This window comes from Anolis sagrei, chromosome 3 (assembly GCF_037176765.1).
Source record: "Anolis sagrei isolate rAnoSag1 chromosome 3, rAnoSag1.mat, whole genome shotgun sequence".
Classification (NCBI taxonomy): domain Eukaryota; kingdom Metazoa; phylum Chordata; class Lepidosauria; order Squamata; family Dactyloidae; genus Anolis; species Anolis sagrei.
In genome coordinates, this window is record NC_090023.1 from 49,464,514 (window position 1) to 49,487,687 (window position 23,174).

The 23,174-nt window shown below is 38.9% G+C and overlaps 1 protein-coding gene across 1 annotated transcript in view; it reads right to left on the reverse strand.

The window, feature by feature from the left end:
• The window catches only part of PROS1 (protein S), a 45,355-nt gene that overhangs the window by 17,608 nt on the left and 4,573 nt on the right, over positions 1-23,174 (reverse strand). Inside the window, 7 exon segments of the mRNA XM_060770621.2 lie at positions 3,307-3,428; positions 6,043-6,168; positions 7,756-7,887; positions 10,246-10,368; positions 13,176-13,262; positions 15,941-15,965; positions 18,237-18,394. Coding sequence (XP_060626604.2) covers positions 3,307-3,428; positions 6,043-6,168; positions 7,756-7,887; positions 10,246-10,368; positions 13,176-13,262; positions 15,941-15,965; positions 18,237-18,394 — 773 coding nt within the window.

Below are 23,174 nucleotides of genomic sequence, written 5' to 3' on the forward strand. Positions count from 1 at the left end.
AGCCCCATTACACTGAAGTGTGTCAAAGCCTGTTTTAAGCAGGGGCTGTCTGAATACGCTTCAACATGCCAAGCCTTGCCAAAGGACTATAAAGGAAGTCATTCACAGAGAAATGTTTTCATTGGAATCTGAAGAACACTTATGGTTTCTCCAGACAGAAGTGTTAAATGCTTTGACCACTTAATATACTTCCTAGAAATTCTTACCTTGTGCCAAGACAATTCGACACTTATTATTATTTTATTGAAACTACAAACCCTCATGTTAAAATAAAGAAATAAGGCTATATATACAAAATAAGTGACAAGACAACAAAAACAACAATCATTCAGAGAGAAAAAAAACTGTAGAGAATAGCTAAAATCAGACAATGGTCTGCAAGACATTTGATGCTGGTAAGATGCACAATTATTTGTTTTGTCACTGTTATCTCCAGTCAAAAATGATCTGCCGATTTTTGAAGTATAAACAAGGCATTTTAACACAGACTGAAAGTAGGTATAGGAAGCATGAGTCCCTCTAGATCAGTGGTTCCCTATCTTTTTTGACCAGGGACCACTTTGACCAGGGACCACTATCCAACATTAGTACCAAAAGAGTTACAAATCAGTTTTTGGTCAACTTTAGATTCGGTTTGGTTATTTTTGAGTGCTGACTCAGAAAATTGCATTGGATAGACCACATCAGCTCTAGTTTCTGATACAGAGCATATGCCATCCAGTAGCTGCCATCTGCTCATCCACAGAAAACCATCTAGAGCTGATGTGGTCATTCCAATGCAATTTTTTGACTCAGCTCCCCAAGTAACCCCAGGAACAGGCCTAAAAACAATGACAACAAGGAGGCCCTGCTTCCAAGTGCCACATGCAACGGCTCCGCTCAGGGGGAGGGAGGAGGAGGAGAAGTAGCAGTCAGGAGGCTTGTTATCGGGCCTTTCGTAGGTAGTCAGCCTCTCTTCCCGGACATCCCCATTGCCTCGGCACTATAAGAGGGTATCATAAGACCAGTTACTCTCATTGCAATGGTGTGGTAACGGTGAGGCCACAGACCATATTTTAGTTCTTGGAAACTACTGGTCGTTCACGGACCACAGGATGGGAACCACCACTCTAGATGTTCTTTGACTGCAACTCCCAGCAGTCCCTCTCTGTGATTATGCTGACTAGATCTGCTACAATTGTATCTGTAGGGTCACATGATTCCTACTCCTCTTAAAGTGGGAGGTATGGAGTGAAGTGAAAGTTCAAGTGAAAGAAATGATCAAAGAGGAAAACACTGAGACAGGAAACTTCCAAATACCTTCTGCAATCAAAGCTACATGGAATGCAAAGCCCATTTCTCTGCTTTAAATCAGATATGGAAAACCAGAAGTCAGAGCCATGTACACCGCCACAACACCTGGAGGACTATCCATTGACAATCTCAAATATTTTTGTTCAAAAGATTCTATCACAACTAAAGAGGGCATGTGGGTGTAACATGATGAGATTGACTTCTTATTCTAAGGAAGTAAGATGTTTTAATTTTAAACGGTAAAAATATACATTTCACAGTGAGTAAGTAAAGAATACTTGCACAAGTAAAGAATTCTTGCACATTTCTCCATTAGCTGTAAAATAGGGTGCTCTGATGCAATCTCATGGAGATGATCCACCACTGCAAGCTTTTTCACATTTAGACACTTTTAAATGTGGGATTCATTTGTACAAAGAAAACTGCAGACAAGGAGAACCAAATCCGGGCTTTTGTTTCTTATTTTCTGGTGGGCCTGATCCAGATCATAACCCTGTGTCCGCAAATACACTGGAAATCAATCTCTCATTTATCCTCTCCCCCCACATCATGCTCCTGATCTGAAGAGGGCTCACTGGTATTTTGTTACCACTTACTTTAGATTCAATTATGATCATAATGACCCAGATCTTGACATTTAAAACTAAATCTGAACAGGACATTTTGTTACCAAGAAAAAGGTATGCTAGAGTAGGCAACTTTAATCACAATCATTTCAATTGTCATTCTGAGTGTAGATATAGCATGCATTCATTTCCTTTCCTGTTTGTTGGCCTTGTCATGTGCTGTCTTTTCCTGTGTCTCCTTAGAGCTCGGTTAATCTGCAGTTAAGTCTCTGTTTGTCTCCCCATTTTGTGGTGTATTGTTTTCTTTACTTTTCATTGCTTGAAGGAGCAGAGCAATGACAGGAATCACAATCCTTTAGTTATATCCAAAGGTATCCACAGAAGTAAAACTTGCCCAAAACTTGCCCAAAGCCAGCGTACATGATACTCAACAACTCCTTGTAAGAATCTGGACCTTTAAGACCTTAACCTTTCCTCATTCTGGAGTAAGCAAAGTAGGGGAATACTTTGGAGTTTTCAGGAAACTCTGGGTTATCCTTGGGTTTTCAGTTGTGTGGATATTTATTTATTTATTCATTTATTTATTTACAGTATTTATATTCCACCCTTCTCACACCGCAGGGGACTCAGGCGGATTACAATTTACATATACAGGCAAACATTCACTGCCATAGACACACAACACATACAGACAGACAGTCAGAAACTATTTAACATTCCAACTTTTTCTGGCCAACAGGGGAGCTGTCATTTCACTGTCCATCTGCGACACTGATGAAGTACTTCCTCATTCCTCACATGCTTGCTGGAGATTTTTTATGGCCTCGTAAATGAGTTAAATTAGCCTCCCCACATAAGTGGTACCTAATTTTCCTACTTGACAGATGCAACTGTCTTTGGGCTGCAAAGGTCGACAACAAGCGACACAAATTGGCCGGAAGCTCACTCCAACTCGGGCTAGCTTCAAACTCATGACTTTTCGGTCAGTAGTGATCTTAATGCAGCCTACTCCTAGCCAGCTGTGCCACAGTCCTGGTGGTTCCATTTGGCCTAATCCATTGCCCACATGGATAGTGCGTCATCGTATTTTCTCTGCACTATTCAATGCGATTAATAATGTGGTCTCAGACGAGCTGGACATTTGTGCAGTTTCATGTGAGATTCACTTTGGTGTGTGTGGCTGACATCATGGTCATTTCAGGCTCAGTGTATAGCATAATGCTCCGGAGTGGCCTGGATTAAGCAGACAGTGCAGAATGGTCTAAACCTGCATTTTTCTTCTTCTGCCAGACCCTGTGTGTCTGGCTGGTGGCACAGAACTGGTTGTTTCTCACCTTGTGATCGTGAATATTAATTACTAAGTTTGTGAGGTATATTACTATCTTACGTTTTCTAACAACAATAACGACAACAACAAAAACTCCCAGGAATAACTGCAATACTTTACCTCACAAGTTCGCATGTCTCTGGACAGTTTGTAGCCTTTTTTCCCATCACAATAGCAGGTATAGCTTCCCGGGGAATTAACACACATCTGAGAACAAATGTTTTCAGCACATTCATCCACATCTGCAAAGAAATGGAAAAATAAAGATCTACCTTTGTAATTGTTTGTCACACGGCTGAACTCTGAGGAACCAATTGGAGTTAGTGGCATGAATGTGCCATGTTGGAAGAGTACAACAGACATATAGTGAAGACGTAAATATGACATCTTCCTGATTGTTCATGCGTGCATGAATTTCTTTGCTGCTGAATTAAAAGCCTGTGACCAATCAAAACAAGCTTGGAAATAAAAATAAATAAAACTTTATTTATAGACCACCTATCTCTCCAATTACTTTTTGTATGGAGGGATAGGCCAAAAATGCTGGTGAGGCAGAAAATACATTTATCCAAATTCTTCAGTATCTGCCTATCAACAAGAACAATGAGACCCTATGGTAAAAGAACATACATAGCTGCTGGATTTGCTATTAATCAATCTGAAGGATTGTTCTTTAAAAAAAATGTAAGACAGTATCCTATGGTATCTTTTATTTTATGCTCAAACTCTATGAACTTCATACATTTACTCTGTCTTTATATAGCAAAAATCAGTTCAATACTATGGGAGGCGGAATGTGTGTGTGTGTGCCAAACTCTGAAGCCCAGGGGGTTTGGGAAGCAATCATTCAGAAACAAAATGTAGTCTGACCAGGGCAAAATACATTTTTGTCCTGACAGTGAAGCTGGCTGCGTTCTCTCCTTTGTTGGCTAAGCACAATAAATAATTTAAGAGTGTAAGGCTGTGTGAAAGACAGCATTAGTAACTTCCCTTCTCTGTGAGTAAACAGATACTAACTGACTGAGAAGATCCTACTGGGATGAACACGGCCTTGGAAAATGTCACAAAGCCTACTCCTAAAATAACAGACTTGAAAAATGGAAACTTTCTATGCATTGAAATATAAGACTTTAAAATTGTATAGCTTGGTTTTTATAACACTTTAGACCTTTGTGATTGTTGCCGGTCTCAGAAAATGCACATTTTTGATGAATCATAGAATCAAAGAGTTGGAAGAGACCACATGGGCCATCCAGTCCAACCCCCTGCCAAGAAGCAGGAATATTGCATTCAAATCACCCCTGACAGATGTCCATCCAGCCTCTATTTAAAAGCTTCCAAAGAAGGAGTCTCCACCACACTACAGGGCAGAAAGTCTAAACTGAAAGAATTAAATAGCCTTTTAAGAATTAAATGACACCTTGACACTAAAGGAGGTGGGGGGTGGGATGTGGACAATATGATGGGAGAATGCGCTCAATGAATAAAAAACCATCTTTAAAAAGCATAATGGAAATATATATAACATTAAAGAAAATAAATGGGGGGCTAACTAGTTAATGAATGGGTTTATTTAAGGATGGTTCTACATAGTAAAAGCTAAATCAATTTTATACTAAGCTTCTGACAATGGAAAAATGACACATGGATTACATACCAAATGTTGAGAATACTTACTGGGGCATCTTGACTGGTCTGTATATTTAAAGATGTAGTGCATCAGTCAGCCACTATGTTTTTATTATATAGGGAGACCCATAGTGTGAACAAAGATGTGTAAAAGTTCTCTGTAAAAGTTTTTGGAGTGAGATGTCATCTCAAAATTTTGGGAGATATATATATATATTCCTACTGTAACATTTGATCCTTAGAAATCTATCTGCAACAAGTACAGATCTCTAACAAAATCAAGTCAGTTTGGAAGAGTGCTTGTATTTCAACCAGTGTGGAATGGTGACTTTGTCTTGGCTCTGCATATAGAACAGCTAGGTCCAGTTCCTGATTGGCTATAGTTCATATAATTTTAGAGGAGTCACACTGTTTCTTAAGTTATTTATAGAATGTTCAAAATATAAATATAAAACCTATTTATACTCCAAACCAGAATAAACCCACATTAATCAATGGGATGTGCGTAAGTTTGACTAACCATTCTAGAACAATTTCAAGTAGTCTTCCCTGATTACCAGATGAATTACCTCAAAGAGTTCTTGTGAAGCCCAAATACAAATGGAGCCTCATGAGAGAAGGATGGCTAGAATGAATAACTGCATAATTGGAAATCAAGACATTTTGCTATAAGAAGGCAGCACTCATAGCCATACAAGGTATTTTGACACCAAAGGCAAATCACCTTGCATTGTTTCCTCTTCCCTGAAAATTACATATTAAATAAGAAATAAATTAAAATGTTAAATCAGATGACTTGGTGGACATAGAGGTACTAGGTGAAATACAAAGCAGGGCTTCTGTATTGCTATTTATTGTATTGAAAGGGGTATTTCAGTACATGTTACTTGTCACGTAAAAAAGATATTTTTTAAATGAATGGAGATGTGGTCAGCAGTATTGGAAGGCAAGTAACAATGGGCTTACTTAGATCTTGGATATTATTTTCTATATATCCATTGACTAAACTCATTGACTTTTTAATAATATCCTTTTCCCTTTCAGATTCCTTTAAGGTTTGGATTCATGATGGAATCAGTAAGGCACAACATCTCCATACTAAAAGTTGGTAGAAACAAATGATGAGAAGTTTAGATGGCACAAACACAATATCATTATATTTCTATTCTGATGGACAAATAATCCAAACTACATATAAATGTTTAATTGGATCAATGCAAAATCTACCTTCACATTTCTTTGCAGTTGTGTTGTAGGCATAGCCTGGTGGACATTCACACTCATACTTTCCAGGGGTATTCTTGCATTGTGCTGTGCCACAAATGTTCTGGTGTAACAAGCATTCATTCATGTCTGCACATAAAGAATGTGTATTATTAATCTTCCACAAAAAAAGAACGGAATACTTTTCATTCTTGCTGCAGTCATCTCCTGTTAGTATGTCCTGGGAAATCTGGGGACAATAGGAATGTTTTGGAAATATTACCTAGTCCTCAGTGAAATAAGCCAACCGTTTTTTCGTTTCTTTTTTTAACTGGCTATTCCAATCAAACAAATTATCTACCAGACACCACATACTAAAAGGGAGAGGGGAAGAAAAATAAACGGGAAGCATTCATTTGCTCCTTGCTTTCAACTTTATCAGTGGAAGTTACAACAAAGTGATCAGTAGTTCTTATCTACGATGCAGCAATGATTCATTTATGAACCTGCTGTAATCCATTAACTAACAGGACAATACAATGGCTAATGAACTCATGTTAATCCCAAACCAGTAAGACATTGAATACCAGTAAAAGGATCATGCTTTATACCTCATACCCCAATTCACCTCATACCCCATCCATTCCACAAAACTAGTATTTTTCAAAAGCTGTACTTCTCCTGTTTTCAAAAAGACTGCCTAATAAGCAAACCACTTTAAAGAAGTAATTTGAAGATAGAGTCAATATTATAGTCAGTAGAGAAAAGGAGTGGTTCTGGTCAAAAAATATGAAGATATTTTAATATACTTTAGACATTTGTTATGAAACTGTATGTTAATTAGCTTGTATACTGTCCTTATCATTTAAAGGTTCAATGAATACCTTATAAACCTAATATTTCCAGTTTCCCTCCCATTTTTCCATTTGAACATTATCTGTTTACCAACTGCATATCCCCCCCCCCCCGCCCGCCTCCAAATGCACACTAAAAATATTGTGTGCAAAATGGCATTATATGAAAGATACATCATGCAGCCACAGGAAAGTAAAAAAGGATATAGATTATTTTGTATTTTTGAAGTGGAAACATATAGTTTTAAGGAATAATCATGTCACTTTGCATGTTTTCATTGCATCTTTATATGTTCCATTTGGTTAACCAGCTGGAGCAGTTCCTTTCATGTGATCCATCTCTGCAGTTATTCTATTTATTATTTTTTTTTTCATACTGGAGATACCTATTCCCCATTTTCTTTTAATTAGCACTATTGTCACCATCTTGAGGTCTGCATGGGCTGAGTGGTTCAGTACTAAGTTAGGCAGATGGTGCTTTGCAAACACATGGGTCCCAGCAGGTATCTTGACCTTGATTTTTGAATTGATTCCATTTGGCTAAAATATATACCAAATTTGTTAGGAGGGCAAATGGTTTGAGAGGGTGCACCTATGCCAAAACACTCCCTTTTCCATCACAATAGCAGCTTGTTTCAATTGGATCATTAATATTAACTGAGGCTAGATCTACACTGCCACATTGTGCAGTTTGAGTCCATATGATGCAATTCAAAGCACATTACATGGCATTGTAGATCCAGACTACAACAGGCCTTTTTGAAATTGCCAGGAGGGACTTTGGCAGTGGAATCAAGAGCAACTATTTCATCTTAGTGCAATGTCTTCGTTTTTCTTTGAGTATGTGGTTCTGGAACGTTTATTTTTCACCTTTTCCTCTTACCTTTACAGTCCAGTCTATTTGGTTGTATATAATAACCATCTTCACAATGACAGTGGAAACTTCCAGGATAATTAAGACAAATTTGACTACACCCTCCGTTTCTATTTTTGGGGTCTTCACATTCATTTATATCTAAGAAAGAAAACCATGTGAAAACAAAAGCTTAACCATGGACTGGTTCTTCCTTGAACTCTCACAGTGCTTATGAAGAAATGTGTATTCCAAAGCAAGTAGAATCATAGAGTTGGGAGAGACCTTGTGAGCCATCCAGTCCAACCCCCTGCCAAAAAGCAAGATGGCCACCCGTCCTCTGTTTAAAAGCCTCCAAAGAAGGAGCCTCCACCACTCTAGGGCAGAGAGTTCAACTGCTGAACAGCTCTCATTTAGAAAGTTCTTCCTGATGTTCAGGTGAAATCGCCTTTCCTGTAGTCTGAAGCCATTGTTCTGCATCCTAGTCTCCAGGGCAGAAGAAAACAAACTTCCTCCTTTCTCCCTATGAAGTCTCCTCACATATTTACCCTTGTTTGGGTATCAGCAAGCACGTCAGTGACTTAAATCAAGAAATAGTTTTCTTAGATCTACAGAGACACTCGCTCAACAAGCGAGAGTTCAAAAGTGGCAGGCTCAAACCCAGCACCTCAATCTGTGGGTGATACTAGATGAGAGACTCCCTCCTGCGCACACAGAAGACTGGGCGACTTGGAAGGCGCTGAACAGACTGCGCTCTGGCACCACGAGATGCAGAGCCAATCTTAAGAAATGGGGTTACAAAGTTGAATCCACGACATGCGAGTGTGGAAAAGAGCAAACCACTGACCACCTGCTGCAATGCAACCTGAGCCCTGCCACATACACGATGGAGGGCCTTCTTGCGGCAACACTAGAGGCACTCCAAGTGGCCAGATACTGGTCAAAGGACATTTAATCAGCTACCAAGTTTGCAAAATTTGTGTTTTCTTTTTTTAATCTGTTTGTCTGTTTTGTTCTGGTTGCGGATGACACGATAAATAAATACATATTTATTAGGCCTGGGTAACAACGGAAAAATTTGTTTCTAAAATCAATTTGTATTTGGGGGGTTTTTTTGTTTCGATATTTAAAATAATTACAAAATTTTCCTTTTAAAAAGTTCGATATTTACGAAATTTCATAAATGGTAAAAAATTAACGAATCGATTTCCGAAACAATAACGAATCGATTCGTTAATGGCGGACGCGACCGCGAAATACGCTAAAAAACCTCCAAAACTTTCTGAAGCTTCCCTCTCCCTCTGTTGTTGACTGTTGGTGTGATATTATAATTTTTTTCACTAATTAAACCATAAAACTGGCCCAGACGTGCGGAAATAATAACGAAACGACCTCAAAACAATAACGAAACGAATACAATATCGAAATACGAAGCATTTACAAAACGTTTTTGAAAATTCGTTTTTTTTTAATAATTGCTCCAGAATGGTTTGTTATCGTTTTGTAATTGAAAAAATTAACGAATTATTAACGAATTACGAATTAACGAAACGAAACCGCCCAGCCCTAATATTTATACATGGCCATCATGTCTCCTCTCAGCCTTCTCTTATGAAGGCTAAACATGCCCAGCTCTTTAAGCTGGTCCTCATAGGGCTTGTTCTCCAGACCCTTGATCATTTAGTCGCCTTCCTATGAACTCATTTCAGCTTGTCAACATCTCCCTTTAACTGTGGTGCCCAGACCACACCTGGACACAGTGTTCCAGGTGTGGTCTGACCAAGGCAGAATAGAGGGGTAGCATGACTTCCCTAGATCTAGACACTATACTCCTATTGATGCAGGCCAAAATCCCATTGGCTTTTTATGCTGTCGCATGACATTGCTGGCTCAGGTTTAACTTGTTGTCCATGAGGACTCCAAGATCTTTTTCACATGTAATGCTATCGAGCCAGGCATCCCCCATTCTATATCTTTGAATTTCATTTTTTCTGCTTAAATGGAGTATCTTGCATTTGTCTCTGTTGAACTTCATTTTGTTAGTTTTGGCCAATAATCTCTCTAATCTGTTAAGAGCATTTTGAATTCTGCTCTTGTCTTATGGAGCATTGGCTATCCCTCCCAATTTGGTGTCATCTGCAAACTTGATGATCATGCCTTCTAACCATCTAAAACATTAATAAAGATGTTGAACAGGACCGGGCTCAGGACAGAACCCTGCACTCTGCTTGTCACTTCTTTCCAGGATGTGGAGGAAGCATTGGTGAGCACCCTTTTAAGTTCTTTCACTTAGCTAATTACAGATCTACCTAACCGCAGTTTTGCCTAGCTCACATTTCACTGGTTTGTTTGCCAGAAGGTCATGAAGGCCTTGCTGAAATCCAGAAAGCCACAGCTTTCCCTGCATCTACCCAGAGATCAGATTAGTCTGGCATGGCTTGTTTTTCATAAACCCATGTTGACTATTAGCATGTCATCTCTGCCCTCCATAATACCAATAAATAAATAAACGAACGATACCTTCTTCACATTTTACACCTTGCCATCCAGGTTTACAGATACATGTGAACTGGGCTTGTCCATCTCTACATTCTTTATAACCATCTTCATTGCATGGCAGAGGAATACACTGGTCCGATATTACTAAAGAAAAAAAATGAAAAAGAAAGATTTTTGAGGGAAAAGAATATCAGTGTTATGATCAGCTTTCTGATATTTCTTGGTCATTTGATTGTTAAGACAGGAGTCACATGCTCTATAAGAACACAATCTGACATAGATAATGTACCTGCACCCAGTTATTTTTCAATATGCACAGTCTTTTGGTGAGGCTATTGGATGGTGATTTAATGTGCTTTGTTTCCAGTTCATTCCATAGTTTATCAAAAATCACTGGAGTCCCCGGTGGTGCAGTGGGTTAAAGCCCTGTGCCGGCAGGACAGGTCACAGGTTCGAATCCGGGGAGAAGTGGATGAGCTCCGTCTATCAACTCCAGCTCCTCACGCGGGGACATGAGAGAGGCCTCCCACAAGGATGATAAAAACATCAAATCATCCGGGCGTCCCCTGGGCAACGTCCTTGCAAACGGCCAATTCTCTCACACCAGAAGCGACTTGCAGTTTCTCAAGTCACTCCTGACACAACAAAAAAAAAATCAAAAATCACTTACACTATTCTGATAAATAATGACTAGTGAATTATACTTCCTTTGTAAGTAGTAGGAAGAACAGAAAAACAAGACACAGATCTATAGAGCAATACATATGACAACTACATTTAATTTTACTGTATGCATACAACAATGTACATATTTTATTGCCAGTGTCCTGATTTATGTGGTCATGTTTGGCACATAAGTGTCAAAAGATGCATGTTGATAAGTTCACTTGTAATACAGAAGATACCACCCAATATAATATCCAAAAAACTGGGTGAATCACATCTAGGAAATTAAGAAGGGAGATCATAAAAGGAAAGAAATTGGTTCAATTTGGAAGATATAGAAATAGGTCTAGGTGGGCAATTCGTTAACTTTCAGATATTGTTGGACTATTATTCCCATCATCTCTCATTTTTAATAGCTCTGGCTGGAACTGATGAGAATTGCAGTCTAATCATTCCTGTTAATCTGCAAACTGCTCATTCTTCATGTAAGGGGACAGATGTATGTACAAAGCTCTATGACATTGAAGTGAGGGAGGACTTAGAAGGTAGAGCTTATGTGTTCATCTGCATGCGATCCCTTCTGTACCTGTATTTATAGAGCAGGCAAATGATTGCATACAGTCACACTGGTCTTCAAACTAAAGGTCTTCTACTCACACATACAATTCAAGGAATGATTCACAAAACAATGTTTCACTGGAACTTGTTGGTTGTGAATGAGGAACCACAACATTCACAGCTGATAAAACATGGGGGTTATTTGTGTCAAGATCTGTTGATCCACAAAATGAGAGAATCCAGCTGAAGAAATTGAGATGTTGTGAGTTAATACGACCTGCAGCAACGCCAAAGCATAACAGTGCTTGCTGCAGGCCAAGAGAATTCTAAGCATTTTGCTGTAGCTGCAATTCCAATACATCTCAGAGTGCCATGAGGCAGCATAGTAGCATTCTAAGAGCTGGAATACTGGGGTAAAGAGTCACAAGTATACTTAATTAGTGTGTGTGATATTGTCAATGTACTTTTGTGTTTAATCTGTGACAACTATTTTCTGGCACCAGTGCAGATGAGGAGTAAAATTAACAGAAGGTACATCAACATTCTTCACTAAAAACTACCCAACAAAATATGCTCATACATCTCTATCACTCCCAAGAACATATCATGAGGGTACCAAAAAAAAGTAGAGTACACTTTAATTTATGACTGCAGGCATATTAGCACTGCAATGCAAGTGTTGTTTTTTTATTTCCAGTGGCATATAGCATAATTATCAAGGATTCCTTTTTTGTCCTCATCTGATCCCAAGGACAAAAAAGGAAGACGAATACTTCAAGGTAATAATAAATGCCTCCACTCTTCAGGATTCCACCTATGCATTTTTGTCATAAAAGCAACAAGAAGCAGCAGCTCCAGGAAAGGAAAGGAAACATTCCATAGTTCCTGCTATTTTTTGCATATAATTTGTATGTGTTATTTGCTATTTGTTTATTTACTCTATTTCTACCCTGCCCATATCAGCCCGAAGGCAACTCAGGGCAGCAAATATTGCTTTTATGTTCTCTGGGATGCTTTGTTTCTGATCAAACAGATGGAATTAGGTCTTGAGGATTTGATTCCAATCTCACAATTTTATTCAAGATGAGAAATTCTGTTAGCCTACATTCTGCCTTTCAGTGCACATATAAATCCAAATACAACTTTTTGAACAATGATATTATCTCACCAAAAATCCAGTCGTGATTTTTTGGATTGGGCAGGTTGATTACAGAAAACAAATAAATGTAATATTTGTAACTAGTGCTAGTATATTCAAGCAATGGTATTTCCCATAGTAACCTATGGATGTGAGAGCTGGACCATAAGGAAGGCTGAGCGAAGGAAGATAGAAGCTTTTGAACTGTGGTGCTGAGGAAAATTCAGAGAGTGCCTTGGACTGCAGGAAAATCAAACCAGTCCATACTCCAGGAAATAATGCCTGACTGCTCACTGGAGGGAAGGATATTAGAAGCAAAGATGAAGTACTTTGGCCACATAATGAGAAGACAGGAAAGCTTGGAGAAGATAATGATGCTGGGAAAAATGGAAGGAAAAAGGAAGAGGGGCTGACCAAAGAGAAGATGGATGGATGGTATCCTTGAAATGACTGGTTGACTTTGAAGGAGCTGGGTGTGGTCACAGCTGACAGGAAGCTCTGGCATGAATAAAAAACAAAAACTAGTATACAGACCAGCTCTATTTTTATATTGGCTTAGGAAAAACATTTTTTTTTTGCAAAGTCTTACCTCTCACACAAGACCGCAGATCAGTTGGAGAGTCTGAAGACGGTGATGGCACCCTGAACATTCCTGTTCGAAATGAAGCTAGGCAGTCTGTGAAAGCATGAAAAAGTGTCTTTTGGACATGCTGTCATCAATGCAACCACAATGTTACTACAAGAAAATTAAGATCTGAGCTACACATTCAGTTAAGTTACACAGTATTCCTTCCTTCACTGTATTAATTCAGACTACTGAAGAAGAAAATTACATTTTTCATAATATCAAGCATTAATATGTTAAGAAAAAGAAGAAGTGTTTTAGGCAGCCTCCTCTCTTTCTTTGCTATTCTTCCTGTGCAGGACAAGAATGAAAAATATAATTTTTCACCTTGGAAGACTGATCTTGGAGTTATAAAACCAGGCAGGACTATGCAGTGTAACTTTGCTATTTGTGCGTATCAGCCTTGTTCAGTTTTCAGGGCACAAAACATTTTTCATGTTAAAATTGGAGGGAAGAGGTAAATTGATCCAGATTTGCAAACTAATTTGCTTCAAATTTTACGCATTATAGCAATAGGTGATGAGTTCTGTATTTTGTGAGAGTTCACATAATCTCACACAAGACCGCAGATCAGTTGGAGAGTCTGAAGACACATGGGTTTAGTGCAAAATGCATGTGACTCTGTTTTGATAATTGGGACCTCTTGTCATGGAGGTCCCTTGATGCAGGGCAGTGGGGCAAATTGTGGAGGCAGCGGGAAAAATCTGTCTCCCAGCACCCCGCATCGCCCCCATCTACTTCTTGCCCATTGCATGACAGAACACATACATTTCTGGCTTGCTCCCACACTGTGCCCAGCATTTTCAATCTGAACATGGTAGTCTCCCATGTTCAGAGTTCCCTGTCCAAGAACAGTTCACTGATGCAGTCAGCACAGAACCCCGCCAGAAGCAGCTGTCTATCAAGTGATGGGATGTGTCCAGCTCTGTTCTAGAAGGGGATACTTTGACAATGTGATGAGACCCTTAGTTTCTATCTATTTCTGCCTATTTACACTATTAAAAACAGCCCACCTTTGGGAGCATGAGCGGTCCATACTGAACAAAACCATATCTGTTAAGACTATGTAATGGAAATTGTGTAACTACCAATGGGGAGCCAAAGAGTTCATCTAGCACACAGAAATCCAAAACTAAATACAGAAAAGAGGAAAACAACACAAGAATACAAATTGTGTTTCACACTGGATGAAAAATAAAAGCAAGAGAAAATCAGAAAGTAATCATTGTATTTCTGATTAATTAGTCCAGGGTTCTTCAAACTTTTTAAACAGAGGGCCAGGTCACAGTCCCTCAAACTGTTGGGAGAGCCAGATTATAATTTGAAAAAAAAGAATGAATTCCTGTGCACACTTATTTGTAGTGCAAAAAACACTTAAAAACAATACAATAATTAAAATGAAGAACAAATTTAACAAATATAAACTTATTAGTATTTCAATGGGAAGTGTGGGTCTGCTTTTGGCTGATGAGATAGGATTGTTGTTGCTGCTATTGTGTGCTTTCAAGTCATTTCAGACTTAGGTTGACCCTGAGCAAGGGCCGAGTAAATGACCTTGGATGGCCGTATCCGGCCCCCGGGCCTTAGTTTGAAGACCCCTGAATTAGACACTAGCTAGACTCCAGTTTGTACATTTTGCCAGCATAACTACATTGCTACAAGCAGTGGTGGCAGGATGAAAAAGACCACGGGCACAGAAGGAAGTAAGCCACTGGAGAAATAAGTTATTCAGACCCAGCAAGGGCTTATGGGAATTGTAAGGTAGAACACTTGGATGGTCAAAAGGTTCTTCAGTTCCTCCCAACTATGAAGACTGGATCCCACATTTCAAGAAGGGGAGATTTCATGGGCCCTTTGTCCAGAATGTGATGGCAAAAATTAGATGGCAAAAATCCTCACATAATTTAACCTTTAGCTTGTTCGTGTTATAGAAATATAATGTTGTTATTCCACTTTAACTGTCATGGCTCCATCCCATGGAATGCTGGGATTAGAAGTTTAGGAAGGATCATTTGTAGTACTCAACCAAAGCAATCCTGCGCTTCACCAACCTACAAATCCCAGGATTCCACAGGATGGAACCATGTCAGTTAAAACGAAATAGTGCTAAGACTGTATAGTATGAATGGGGTCCAGATCAAGTAGTTGTGAATGTAGTTGTATAGTGTGAATGAGATCCATTCCATGTAATTATGGACAGGGAAGAAATGTATGCATGACTTGTCACCTTTTAATGGCAGATTTCTCCCCAAAGACAATTTCACATAGTGTTTTGTGGTCCAATTACGAGACCCAACTAGAATAGATCCATTGAATTAATAAGTACTGATTTATTTAATCTATGACTTTACTCCAAACCACAAAGATTGAGGCTATCAGATTAGATTTAGTTCTTTGTCTATAGTGCTGCAAATGAAAAAAAAAGATAGATGGAAGGGTAGTAATGCATTTCACAACCCAGTTTGAAAGTAGGATACTTCACAGAAAAGATCACTTTACAGAGAACAATTGTGTGCTATGATTTCTGCTTTCAAAGAAGGCAGTGGAGGCACTGACTACACAGGCATACAGTTCAAGCATGTAACCACATTAGAGGATCTTGTTATTAGTGCTATTTTTCTGTTTCTTTTTAATTTTCTCCTAATGTTCTCCAGACACGAAAAAAATCTAAATGTATTTTTATTGGGGGGGGGGGGGAGGTGATGGGTATTTTTTAAAACAACACTTACCTAAATATAGAGGGTAGAAATAATCCTGTGTTTTAAAAAGGAAAAAGAAAATTCTAATTAGAATGTTAGTCTAATAGGAGACACAGTTTAATTATATACATTGTTTAGCAGGGTTATTAACATTTACTTCTGATGTTACTTTTAATAGGTCATAAAGAAAACTAATTTACTGTATTGCTTGTTCGATAGTGCTTAAAAGTTTAATTAAAGTTTAGTTTCAAAATAACTCTAAAAGTCTTTATTAAATCTGGGGAGAGGGCAGAAAAACAAAATATTTTTCTAGCATCATCCTGACGCTCATGGAACTTACTCCTAAGTACATTTGTTTAAAATTGACACCTTAGAATTCTTTCAGTGAATTTTATCTAATACATTTCACATAAATCATATCAGCCATCCTTACAACAAGCCTCTGAAGCATCTCTATATTACTGTGAGAACAAGAAAGTAAATTAAAAAGGGATAAAGGCTTGACCAAAGGCAATCTAATAAGTTCGTAGCAAAAATAAATTTTTATGTAAGGACCTTCTAGCTCATACTCTGTTCTTTAACACTAGCCTATGCCACTGACCACTTACTGGAGTGGAAAGTACTAGGCTAAAACTAAGCAAGCTTGACTCTAGACAACACCAAGGGATAAACTTATTTCCTGAGAGGAAATGGATTCTCAGTTAAACAAACTGCATAAGAGTCAGTACAGGTTTAAATATGAACATTGTAATGAAGTTGTAAAAAGAGGGGGGGGGGGGGAGAGAACTTACATGTCTTAAGGTAAAGGTAAAGGCTTCCCTTGACATAAAGTCCAGTCATGTCTGACTGAGGGGTGGTGCTCATTTCAATTTCTAAGCCAAAGAGCCGGGCATTGTCCGTAGACACCTCCAAGGTCCTGTGGCCTGCATGACTGCATGGAGAACCGTTACCTTCCTGCAGAAGTGGTACCTATTGATCTACTCACTTTTGCATGTTTTTGAACTGCTAGGTTGGCAGATGCTGGGCCTAACAGCAGGAGCTCACCCCGCTCCTTGGATTCAAACTGCCGACCTTTCAGTCAGCAAGTTCAGCAGCTCAGTAGTATAACCTGCTGGGCCACTGGGGTCCCCTACATGTCTTATTGTTATCTAAAAACTGGGTAGTGAAACCGGCATGTTATTTTAACTTTCTCATAGGTTTCTGGGTTTTTTTTCGGGGTGGGGGTGGGGGGTTATTAAAGTATCTGTCAAACAAATATCTGTTTCGTGAACACTGGAAATAATTGAACAAAGAGTCACAGAAACTGCTGGCAAAGTTACTTTTTTACTACAGAATACTGTGCACACAGTGGTCATTAATCTATAACAGGACTTTTTAAATGTTTTCCACTGTGACCCCCCTTTTGCTCTAGAAACGTTTATATGACCCTGCTATAGCTATATAAGAAATAGGTATAAAAACCAAACATTTACTGATAATAACTCCACATTTGCAAGGCTGGTTTTCCTTTTTACAAATTATATCTAAAGCACTTTCTGCAGGGTCTTCTGTAAAAACAGCACTTTGCTAATATATTCGTGTAAATATCGAAAGCATGTACTAGGTTTACTGTTGTCAATTTTTTGTGACCACCACAACACTAATCTAAGGGGATCCCACTTGGGATTGGGAGCCATGGTTTAGAAAGCAACAGTCTAGAACAGGGGTCCTCAAACGTTTTAAACAGAGGGCCAAGTCACAGTCCCTCAAACTGTTGGAGGGCCAGATTATAATTTTAAAAAAGACCCATGAATGAATTCCTATGCACACTACACATATATTATTTGCAGTGCAAAAACACTTTAAACAATACAATAATTAAAACGAAGAACAATTTTAACAAATATAAACTTATTAGTATTTCAATGAAAAGTGTGGACCTGCTTTTGGCTGGTGAGATAAGATTGTTGTTGTTGTTATTGTGTGCTTTCAAGTCGTTTCAGACTTAAGTTGACCCTGACCAGTGGAACTCTCTGCCCAGGAGTGTGGTGGAGGCTCCTTCTTTGGAAGCATTTAAACAGAGGCTGGATGGCCATCTGTCAGGCGTGCTTTGAAGGCAATATTCCTGCTTCTTGGCTGGGGGTTGGACTGGATGGCCCATGAGGTCTCTTCCAACTCTATGATTCTATGACCTTGGAGGGCCATATCAGGCCCACGGGCCTCAGTTAGAGGACCACTGGTCTAGAACAATGGCAGTCTAGCAAAGAAACTTTGGATAGAACCAGACTATGCTCTATTAAGATTACTGCAGCTTTTAGTTTCTGGTGAGCATCTTTAAATCTCTTACCGTCTCAGGGTTATTTTCAAAGATTTCTCTGGCTTCTTCTTTATTGCAGTATTCTTCAATACACTCCCGTTCCAAATTCCCCTTCTTACTTTCTTCCATAAAGGAATTTGCTCGACGTTTTCGGACCAGAAACTCTGAGGCATGATGCTGAGATAAAACTAAATAAAATAAACATTTTGCATTTATGAGTCTCTGCTGTTCAATCCAGCCATGTCACAGAACAAATATTAAAAGTCAAGGTTTTAGTGCCCACTTGGAGCATTGGCAGAGAAATAGAAAGAAGAGAAATAGAAAACCAAGATTGCTTTAAAATCTTGTTAAAATCCTGAAACAGCAAGAAGCTGATAAGCACTCAACATATTCCACTTTAGTGGGGATCCATATGAATGAACACATGTTATGAAGGCTGGTTTAGTCAACTTCATTCAAAGAGTAGGGGCCTACTGACTATAAAATCCCTTCTCATTTTGGAAGTGAAATTAACTAGACTTGAAGGCACATCTCCAGAGTTTGTACGGAAAGAAAGGGAAAAAGAAAACTTCTTAAATCTTTTAAGTGACAAGCAGTAGCACTTCCTCTTGGGCAGATCTTTCCACATCAAGCATTCAAAGTGCACCAAAATGAATGGGACAGGTCTAATTGATGCTGTTATCGGACTAATAATAATAATAATAATAATAATATACTTTATTTTCTGCTCTATCTGCACTCAGAGCAGACTGCAGAATACATATATAGCAAACATTATTTATTTATTTATTTATTTATTTGCTTCATTTGTATACCGCTATTCTCAGCCCTAAGGCGACTCATAGCGGTTAACAACAATCAAGCAAAAACAAGACAAAACAATCAAAGCAAAAATTCAATGTGGCATCAACAGGGTACTTAAAAACAATTAACACAGAGGCAGACTAAACAATTTAACAGTAGTAAACATTCAAGTGGCATCTCATAACTAGAATCATGATTCAAACTCGTCAATCATAGTTCCATTTCCTGAATTCATTGCACTGCATATTCAAATGCCTGTTCAAATAACCAATTAACAAAGACAGACAATACATAGACAGAGGCAAGGGTTCCCTCTTTTTCATTTCTGGCACATGGAGACTGTGCTCAACTCAACCATGGGGTGGTGCTGTTGTTCCTGTTGTCCATGGACACCTTCCTGATTAAATTGCCGGAATGTCTTCAGGGGTGCCTTTAATCTCCCCACCACAGCGGTACCTATTTATTTACCTACATTGCTGTTTTCAAACTGCTAGGTAACAAGAACCTAGGGCTGATGGCAGGAGCTCACTCCAGCCTGCAGTTTCAACTGCCAACCTTCCGGTCATCTATAGCAGATGTTTTAACCTGTTATGTTAAATTGTCAGTTTCTCTTCTCCTTCCACTTTCCCCTTTTGTCCTCAGCAGGCATGTGTGGGGGGGGGGGGGTTGGGGGCTTCAGCCCTCCCCCCCCCCCGAAATTCTCATGGTGGTCTGCAAAAAGGCCTTGCTGGTACATTATTTAAACTGTTATGTTTATTCATATCATGATCTGATCACCATGCTCAATATATCTCATATGCGTGGGGGTATTGGGGTAATGATACAAAAGGTTTGCTAGGGTAGACCTTCTTTCACTCAGACTCAGCCCCCCCCCCCCTCCCGAATCAAAATCCTGGCTATGGACCTGGTCCTCAGCATATTTCAGTCACAGATTGAGTTCAATGTGCAATACAATTACCATAGATACTTGTGTATGTTGACCTCATGCATAAGCCAATGGGGGGTCAAAATTATGGACTTAGATATGTTGAGGGTCATCTGGCAGAGAGGGAACAGCACCAGCATGGGGAGTCAGTGACTCCTGGCTGTCATTTTCCCATCCAGGCATTCAAAAAGGCCAAAAACAATGCCATGTCAGGGAGATTAGATGAGCTGTTCCTTCTTTTAGCTTGTCCTAGGATGGACTAAGCTCTACCTTTTCTCCATTCTATTCAGAGAAGGGGACTGATCCTTTTTAAAATAAATAAATAAATAAATAAATAAATAAGGTACAGTATTTATACTGACCGACGGATAAGTCAACCCAGTTTTTTGGTGTTCATTTTTTCACTAAAATTTCTAGACTTATACATGAATATATGCAGTAATTTAGATAGGTAGTGGAATCTCTCCACTTTCCATTAGGTTCAGGCAAAGGTAAACTGCTGCAATCTCTCCTGGATTATCTGTTCTTCCTCATTGTTACACTTTGTCATCTTGAGCATATTCCAATGTTGCTTTGTCATACCTATCTTGATTTTCAACTGTGCAATGTTGGAGGGTATGAAATCCCAGAGAGTAGGATGAGGTTTCAAATGTTTACTGTAAACTTCATAAACGTCACAGCTTGTCGTGTCATGCAACATATTTCAAAGTGATATACACCCAGATGCTTCAAAAACACGTCTTATATTAAAATAATCTGTCCCCCAGCTGACAACAGTGATGGGTACGGACAGATATGGAGCTAAAATGGAGTCTGAGAGATACAAAAGACTAGTGGACAGAAATATCAACAACAACAACACAATTATTTTTAAAGTGTTAATATATTTTCTTCCTTCGCTTGCCCCTCTCCATCACCCTATTTAAAAGAGGCCAGTGATAACTGAATTCAAGTTATATGAAAGCAGGAAAGTAAAAATGGAAAACTTAGAAAAGAGCAGTGGAATAAACAGCCAAATAGTCGCTTCTCTGTGGTGTGTCTATCGCCACGTCCTTCCCAACACGAACATATACTTGACCATAGTCAGGTATAAGAATTAAATTTCTAAAGAGAAGAAAAGCTCTAAGACTGCTGTTGATGCCAAAAGAACTCTGCCAGCAACAAAAGCCAAAGAAGAGAAAGAGTGGTGCTTGGTTTCCAAAGCAATGTGTGTACTGGGCACACATAAGAAGCAAAAGGCATTCAACACAGATTGGCATGTAATGAACTTCTTCAAGAAAAGACGTCCAGTTTCACTAGGCTCAGCACTATTCTCTTGAATGGCATCACAGGTTTATCACTAACATTTCTACCTTCTATTTTCTTGACTTGCACATCTAACTTTGGTCAATTTCTCTCATCACCTTTCCAAATTAACCCCATGCTTTTTACAAGAGAGATTTTATTAAGTAGTGCAAAACTATACAAGTACTGAAATGCAGTTGTTTTTTCAAGAAAGGAGCTTTAATATGAGTTTCTCTGAAAAACACATTTTGATATTCCACTAAAAATTACACCAATTGTCATCTTCATCAAAATTATAGGAGGAATAGTTTCTCCTTTGAGAAATCATTCATCCAGGGCCCTTCCAAACAGATAAACAAAGAAGCTCTAGCTGCCTGTAGGAAGTAAGCTAGGAAGATAGCTGGGAAGGAAGTTCTAAAACTTGGCTGCAACCACCAAGAAGGCCCTCTCCCTTGTTCCAACCACATAACTTGTGAGAATGGTAGCCAGAGGTAGCAACTTTCCCAGAAAAAATCAAGACATCGGCAGGCTCAAACAGGGAGTTCATGATACTTACACTGGTTCTTTAGTGAATGTGCATCTCTCCCATTACCACAATGTAAACCCCAGAGAGTTCTACATGAATAGCTTTCGATAGTATAACAGTTCTGCTGCTAATAGATGTTTCTTCTTTTAAACAAAACAATTTTGTTTCTTTGTTTGCTGAAATTTGTTTATGTTCAGAATGAATCGCTGTAGGAAAATAGTTTGCAAACCTGTTGTGAAACATTATTCTTTAAAAAAAAATCCCCTCAGCAGCCATGTAGTATCCTAATGAATTGCTTTTCGTTTTTTATATTCATTCTGGAGAAGAGTTCTGTGTAATCTACATAGATTTTGCTTCGGACATGAGAACTGTGAAACACAGAAATCTCATACTTCTGAAATTTTGAATATACAGTCCTAAACATATTTATTAGAGTAGGTGTTGTCAACCTTTGGCTCTCCATTTGTTTTGTCCCTGAGCTCCTAGAATTGCTAAACATGGGTCATCTTTGCTAGTGTTTCCAGGAACTGAAATCCAAAGCAGCTGGAAGACCAAATTTGACTACCACTGTACTAGGGTAAAGGTGGAAACATGGCCTCTCATATGATCTCTGAATGTCTCTCTTGTGGTCCCTGAAGGTCTTCCTTGCAGTTCCTAAAATATTTTTTTTCCTAGCACAGCATGGTTTTTGGACAATTTTGGACAACCGTTAGCCCAAAGCAATGCACTGATGTGGCAATTCAACATCTTGCCCTCTCAAGAACCTCTATTCAGCTGTTTTGTTGGCATTAAATGGCAAACAGAATGTAAGCCCAATCACCGTATACAGAACAGAGGGTACAGCAAACATGCAAAACTGTACATACTTACTTGAGAAAGGAAGTCAGTTATAATAGTGTGGCTTGGCTCCTGCACCCTTTATCTTGCCCTTTTGGCATCTGGTTGGCCTATGTAAGTAAGCATGGCTGAATTTAGTTAGTGGGATATACTACTGAGTAAACAGCATGATATTGGACTTCAAGTGATGCAGTTTCTGCAATTTAATTCCATTTATTGTGGAATTCCAAAGATGTTTATTCACAGATAAGACCACCTAGTTAGATATTTTCTCCTGTGCAGGAGATCTTCTAGCATGGTGCAGGAGATCTTCTGGCATGGCATAACAATGCAGGTTGTTATGGCAAATCAAATGGTCAAGGATCTCCTTATCTTCTGACTTATGCCGAGCTTCTATCCTCAAGTAGGGCTTGTTCTATCAATGCTGTCTAAAATTTTAAGAACAGTGGCCAGATATTCAAACCGAGGACCAGAAAGATCCCAATGTAAATCTGTATGCAACTGTGCACATTAGTGAACAATCTTGCACTGGTCACCTTGATTACCCTATCACACAAGGTTGGAGTGAGGATAATATGAATTTCCTACCTAA